The 6,683-nt window shown below is 51.8% G+C and overlaps 4 protein-coding genes across 5 annotated transcripts; 1 reads left to right on the top strand and 3 right to left on the bottom strand.

The window, feature by feature from the left end:
• Nucleotides 1–159: 159 nt before the first annotated feature.
• KVP18_004464 (uncharacterized protein) lies at nucleotides 160–1,284 on the top strand (the record flags this gene model as incomplete). The annotated part of the gene is made up of 1 exon (XM_067957104.1): nucleotides 160–1,284. One exon carries the CDS (start codon nucleotides 160–162, stop codon nucleotides 1,282–1,284), a length of 1,125 nt encoding a protein of 374 aa, XP_067813297.1.
• Nucleotides 1,285–1,700: 416 nt separating this feature from the next.
• On the bottom strand, nucleotides 1,701–4,211 carry KVP18_004463 (uncharacterized protein; the record flags this gene model as incomplete). The annotated part of the gene is made up of 1 exon (XM_067957103.1): nucleotides 1,701–4,211. One exon carries the CDS (start codon nucleotides 4,209–4,211, stop codon nucleotides 1,701–1,703), a length of 2,511 nt encoding a protein of 836 aa, XP_067813296.1.
• Nucleotides 4,212–4,739: 528 nt separating this feature from the next.
• On the bottom strand, nucleotides 4,740–6,161 carry KVP18_004461 (uncharacterized protein; the record flags this gene model as incomplete). Of its 2 annotated transcripts, none has more annotated exons than XM_067957101.1 (1): nucleotides 4,740–6,161. In XM_067957101.1, one exon carries the CDS (start codon nucleotides 6,159–6,161, stop codon nucleotides 4,740–4,742), a length of 1,422 nt encoding a protein of 473 aa, XP_067813294.1. The 2 variants fall into 2 exon arrangements, with proteins under 2 accessions (XP_067813294.1, XP_067813293.1); XM_067957100.1 differs by having other exon boundaries at nucleotides 4,740–5,975.
• An 89-nt stretch (nucleotides 6,162–6,250) lies between these two features.
• On the bottom strand, nucleotides 6,251–6,469 carry KVP18_004462 (uncharacterized protein; the record flags this gene model as incomplete). The annotated part of the gene is made up of 1 exon (XM_067957102.1): nucleotides 6,251–6,469. The coding sequence occupies one exon, from the start codon at nucleotides 6,467–6,469 to the stop codon at nucleotides 6,251–6,253; it is 219 nt and encodes a 72-aa protein (XP_067813295.1).
• Nucleotides 6,470–6,683: the final 214 nt, after the last annotated feature.

The raw sequence follows: 6,683 nt of genomic DNA, 5'->3' as shown, positions 1-6,683 counted from the left end.
CCCCCCCCCCCCCCCCCCCCCCCCCCCCCCCCCCCCCCCCCCCCCCCCCCCCGTTATGGGCCTCTGTTGGGTGCAGCCTGGAGGAGCCTTTGTGGCCTAGGGGAATCATGAAATACAGCGGCAGGCACCTTCAGAGGTAATAGTGTAATTAGTGCCGCAATGTTCAGCACTTGGAAGTGTACGACATGCGCAGTAGCATTTGATACTCCAGCGGAGCACCGAGAGCATCACCGCTCAGAATGGCATCGGTACAACATTAAGAGAGCTGCCGCCGGTTTCGATGCCGTGACGCAGGAGGTTTTCCTCCGGAAATTGGAACTGTTAGCATCCAATGGCGACTCTATGAAAGGCACCGCTCATAGGAAGAACAGACAGGAGATGGACTTCATGAAAGGGGCGGCCCAGAAGGAGACAGAGACGCCGCTGGTGGACCCTGCCACCCTCCCGATGAACCGTGATTACGAAGTCACATTTTGCCTGTTTGACAACACAGAGCACCCTCAGCTGGACGACATGATAGCGTACATGGAAGAGACCTATTCATTTTTCATTCCGGATCAGGAATTTCTGGTGGATAAGAAGGGTTTGATAAGTTACTTGGGAGGGAAGCTGTGGTATGACCACCAATGCATTTTTTGCAACCGTGTCTTCAAATCCCTGCAGGACGTCTGGCGTCACATGAAGGATTCAGGCCACACTATGATTGGAACTGAGGATGAAGACATGCAAGATGAGCTGGCAATGTTCTACGATTACAGCAAGTCGTATCAGAAGTTGGTTTTAAAGAAACCGGAGCAGGTCGCAGTTGCCTCTGCACTTTCTTTGAAGGACACGTCCGCTACCAAACCTCAAGTTGAAATCGCCCCAAAGATAGTTGACGCATTGCGTGAATGCCTTTCTGGCGAGTCGGATTGGGAGGACGAGAGTGAACCTGAAGACTGGGAGGAGGTGTTGAATGATCTTGGGCTTCAGGCGGCGCACCTGTCTCGAACTGGGAATCTGATTTTGCCTGGAGGCGCGGAGGTTGCACACAGGGATGTGGCATGGGCCTACAAGCAAAAGCATGTTTCCCAGTTCACTAGCAAATCCGAGGCTCTGCTTAAACTCAAGGAGCATCGAGCAATTGAGAACGCTAAAAGTGGCCGCCTTGAATGCATCGACAAGGATAAAATGGCCCAAACAGTGCAAGGGCAGAGACAACACCAATACGACTACGTCAAGGTGGGAGTTGCAGCTAACAAGCTCCAGACATACTTCAAGCGTCAAGACGTGAGATTTGGATAGTTCGAACATTCTTGCCACGAGGCTGCAGTTAACACAATAGTCCTCCGATCTGCTGAACCATAGCATCAATAACGTCCTCATCCTGCATCCCGAGTTCTTCTGGGGTGTGAGTGCCTTGAATTCGATCTCCGTCAAAGAGAAATCTTACGCTGTCCTCGCTCAAGCCCAGTCTGTGACAATAGGCTCGCATGAGTTTTTGTAGTTGGGTTCTTCGTTTAATTCTGAAGAAGACTTCTTGCCCATGAGGGCTACGAACGCGCAATTGCAGGTGTAGAGATTCGGGTTCCTTCTCAGCTTGGACATCAGCGGGGTTTGAATGGGGGAGAGCCTCGACCATCTGGAACTTAAATGAACAGAGAACCCCACAATACACCTACAGCACGAAATTATCAATTTTTTCCAAGTATGAATAGCGTTTATGAGTGGAGTTTCGAAAGCCACAGGGGATTCACTGCAGTGACGCCTCGTAGGTAGGTCTTCGAGGTCGCTAGTATTTCTGAGTAGACTATAAACGACCTGTCAATGATGCCAGTCGGTTGGAAGAGGACGGAGGAAGGGTGTAGATGAACTGTCAGTTTCTCGAGATCGGTGATGTACGAGGATTTCACATCTGAATCTTGCCGCGCTGACTGATCAGAGAAGGCTGCGCAGACCACCTTCAGAATTGGCGCCCACCACAGGGATTCTATGGCCTCCCAGGAGGTCTCTGCTAAAAGGGCCAAACCAGAGGCTCTAACGGTGGACACGTCCATCTCGAAGCCTTGGGGGAGCTTCCCAGTGATTATCTGCCGGAGCTGCTGCTTGATTGATCGCGTTTTGAGGAGCAAACGGGAATCGACTCCCAGCAATCTGCAGAGCTCCCTTGGATTGGTTGCTGATTCCCAGGACCAGTAAACGTTGAGCATGGTGAGATGGTCACTGATTCGACATCTAAAACGGGCGAGATTCGCGTTTCGATAGGTCAAGGGCGTGTCCAAGGATAAGAGGCTTACCAACGTCATAGTCTCCTCCAAACAGCCGTACTTCTGCCCTAGCAACAGTAGTCTTCCCAGAATCGGAGGTAAAGGTAGAGTCGCCAGTCTGTAACCTTCGGGTGTGAGTTCACCCGACGCGCTACTCAACGCTCCGATGCGCATGAGAAACGCCTCCGCCGCGTCCACTGCCTCAGTGGTTGGCGGATCTGGTAACGGAAACAGCTTCAGGCTGCCGAGGCCCATAGCTTTCAATTCCAAAACCACCTGTGACAGGTCACACCTCTTTATCTCGGGTACGGCTTGAAGAGGGCGCGCAAGGAGAGCAGCTTCGGAGTACAGGCGGTAAACCGAGCCAGGACCTTCCCTCCCGGCACGGCCCGCCCTTTGTGTAGCCTGATTTTGACTGACGTCTTCGAGTTTCAAGGAGTCAACGCCTATAGTGGACCACGATTTCACCTTGACCTTGCCACTGTCCACGACATATTTAATCCCGGGGATGGTAATTGACGTTTCCGCAATGTTTGTCGCGAGGATTACTCGGCGAGTGGAACCGTCCGCCGGGCAGAATACTCGGTTCTGCTCCTCCGCTGACAGCTGGCTATGTAAAGGCACGACGTCCAGTAGCTTGAGCGACGGCAAGAGTTGCAGGTCCTCACCTAATGCGGAAGTGAAGTCGGCCATTGCAGTAATGGGTACGCCCCTCTGAACTGCGGCTGAGAGCTGTTGCACGGCTTGAGGAGAAAGGGCACCAGTGGTAGTAGTGGCCGGGTTTCCTTGGAGAAGCTTTGACAGCTGGACTACCTTCAGAGAGAATTCCTGCAGTCGGGAGGTGCAGTACTGAATATCATCAACACCTGGCAAAAAGACCAGGATGTCACCCTCGTCAGCAGTCAGGTGGACCTGACACGCCGCAGTCACGGCTGACTGGTTGTAATCTTCGCTGCGGCCCAATGTGTTGAAGATTGACAGAGGATGAATTCGCCCAGGGATTGATATCACGTTCACTCTTCCAAAGAATTTTGTGAAAACTTCAGCGTCCAGAGTAGCTGACATGACCACCACCTTGAGGTTCTTGCGGTTGTTCAAAAGGCGTTTGATGAGTCCAAGTATGATATCCGACCGTAAGGACCTCTCATGTGCCTCATCGATAACAATGGCGGAGTACCGTTTTAAAAGAGGATCAAGGAGGGTTTCCCGCATCAGCATACCGTCTGTAACGTAGCGCAGCAAGGTATGAGCACCACATTTTCTGTCAAAGCGGACGTGGTGTCCGACTAACCCTCCGGGTTGAAAGAACTGTGCTCGACACCCTTTAAATTGGGCGGCGCACTCCCATTCCTCCTCTACTCCGCGACAAAAGGCCGGCATCTCCGAGGCAACGCGCTTGGCGAGACTAATGGCGGCCACTCGTCGTGGCTGTGTTACCACTACGCGGGCTGGCCGGCTTGGTCTGTCATGCCGCAGCCAATCCATAAGGAACTTGGGAACCTGAGTGGTTTTGCCGCTGCCGGTGGTGCCCATGACCACGGTGACGTTGTGGGAGGAGATGGAAGCCTCGATATTCTCCCTGAACGCCAAGACTGGAAGTTCCGATTTCAACGTTTGTAATGGGGACGGTTCGAGGTCCTTGCCACGGTTAAAGTGCGTAGGTTCCTTTGGAGGATGATCATCAAAAGAGAGAACATCGTCGTCATCCGAAGAGCTAGCAGGGTCTACATAACTCTTGGGCTCCACGACACTCTGACTCTTGAGCTCCGCGACACTCTGACTCTTGAGCTCCGTGACACTCTGACTCTTGAGCTCCGCGACACTCTGACTCTTGAGCTCCGCAACCGGAGAGACCTTCGGATGAGGCCGAACCCGCAACCGCAAATGGCGAATCCGGCAGAGCAGCGTTAGACGCCACATCCGAACAGCACGGCCTCGGAGGCTCCGCCGATACCGCTGCAGCATCTTAATCCACAAATTCACAGCGACGATTTAGACAAAGGCGGCATTCCTGGCGATAGGGATGCTGATGTTGTTGCGGCTGTGGCATAGAGTTGGAGAGAAAGGGATATGTTGAGACGGCTTCGGCCCTCGGCAGCAGTGCCACCTGTGTTTCGTGATGATGCATTCCCACAATATGGCTACCAATGGCCTGCTTCACCGCTTCATGCAGCCGCGATCGAAGACCGCTGAGTGGTTCCGAACTGAGCAATATGAGCTGCTGCTCCTGATGTACCTCCCGATAGTCCTCTGTTTGGCAAGTCTGGGGGTTTGTGGACTTTTATACTGGGCGCAGAGAAGGGCGAGACGAAAAGAAGTGTACCGTCAAGTTAGGCCATTGCGTCAGATAAGGGTCAACCAAGCTACCATTCTCGCGTCAGCAGGCTTAGATGTTTTATGAATTCTTAACATCATTAACGTGCTACTTGACCTTGAAGCGAGCAGTTTTGACGTCTGCAGCGAAGAGTGTCAGCACTCTTCCAGCGAAGAGTGTCAGCACTCTTCAACAGCGACGCTTACAATTTCGGACTCTTCAAAATTCGATGGCTTTCGTACCTTGCGGGCTCTGAAGTGGATCCAAACAACGGGGAAACTCATCAAAGCAAGCACTGAGCCCCAGGTGGCATACATTGTGGTAGTCGGCAACGACACGGTCACGAGGAGTGCGTTGATGAAGCCTAGGAGTCCTCCAACGAGGGAGATAACTCCAGAGAGTTTACCAAAATGGGCCTTAGGATAAAATTGCTGGACGAACAAATACTTAGTGGCGAAGATGAACGAGCGGCCAATGAGATACGCGCAGGCTGATGTATACTGAGCTGTCTGGGTAGGAACCATCGCAATGAAGTAGAATGAGGCCCCCACAAAACTCAAACCAGCCGATACCACCGTCATCCCAAAGAAGTCCGATGCAAGTCCAATCACCGGTCCAATAAACGCTCGGAATGGCCCCACAACGCCAACGAATTCAGCCACGGCCTGACCTGAGTGGGCGATGATTCCAGAAGAATAGAAGTTGAACCCCAGGACCATGACGGCGTACCATAAGGTGAAGACAAACAGTTCTGGCTTCAGAAGAAGACTTCCGAAATGTTTCCAGTATTGCTTGTTCATTATTAGGGTGGTGGCATCTTTGGTGTCGCCTTCCTTGGAAACGTTGTCTTCGTGGGAAATTGCGACGTAGTGTTCGACTTCAAGAGACTTCATCTTGTTGTTTCGGGGAGACACCAGCACCATCAGCAGGCCAATTGGTAACGCCAGACCCAAAAGATATACAGACCAAACACTTCTGAAACTTGCGCCGTGCTTGATGAGACTCCACATAATGGGAGGACCTGAGGACGACAAAATCTGGGCGGAGATGCAGATAGTAATAAACGTTTGCTGGTATCTAGGAAAGTAATCACCAGGAACAAATCCAACGAATCCAATCAGATTCTCGGCTGACCCTACTAGAATCCAAGCAGGCCAGTAAAGTTGAAGATGTTGACTTGACAAGGCCATCATACCGTAGCCCGTGACTACACAGACCACTCCAGCCAACGCGCACCACCGAGGCCCCACGACGTCTAGAAGGAACCCTGCTAGCACTCCTACAATGTAGGCGAGGTTGCTGCCGACCTGATACTGTTGGTTAAGCGCGGCATATTGCTCATGGCAAGATCCATCCTCAAGAATAACGGAGTCAGCATTGCAAAGCCACGCGTACGCTCCTGAATCCACGAGCATGTAATACATCGGTTGCCAGGAGGAGTATAGAGATGCCGTTAAGAGGATGCCCAGGTATACAGTGACAGTGCGGAAGTACCTGTTCTTCCACCATGGGAGAGTTTTCAGATGGAGCTCACTGACATCAACGTTGTCGCTTGTGCTTGACCCTGAGCTCAGAACTGACGATCGCCTGCTCAGACCCATACAAACGAAAAACACTAATAAGTCGCCTAACTTATTAGGCTTTGCACTATTCATCAAGTTGCCTAACACCAACGAACGGTTTGATGTCATCAGAATGTCTGCAGGAGCGCCTGCTTTTGGCGCAGATTACGACTAACGCGGCGCATATTTTCAGGGGAGTAGTCTGGGAAGGAGTCGTCGTAGTCTGCTTGTTGATCCAGACCATCCATCCATTCTGGGCGGGAGTAGGCTTGTCTGTCAGGGGGAGCTGTCGGAGGTTCTGTGCATGAGATGCCAACACCAAGCAGAAACAAGGAGAATAGTTTCATCTGCGAATAATGCATTGCACATTGGGAGTGCACATGGGTGGTGGACACCCGTCATGATTGTCGTTGCTCATAGAGGCTTACAGTAAATGAGCAGGTGGACCTCTTGAGTGATACTACAACAGAAAATGAGCAGGTGGACCTCTTGAGTGATACTACAACAGATCAGATGTTTGGGTTTGTGTCGTGGTCATTCAAACTAGTTAACGGTTAACAG

This window comes from the organism of the source record quoted next, assembly GCF_019968955.1.
Source record: "MAG: Porospora cf. gigantea A chromosome Unknown PgA_NODE_1245_length_6876_cov_311.735, whole genome shotgun sequence".
In the NCBI taxonomy this organism is placed as follows: Eukaryota; Apicomplexa; class Conoidasida; order Eugregarinorida; family Porosporidae; genus Porospora; species Porospora cf. gigantea A.
This window is presented reverse-complemented; position numbering and strand designations above follow the sequence as displayed.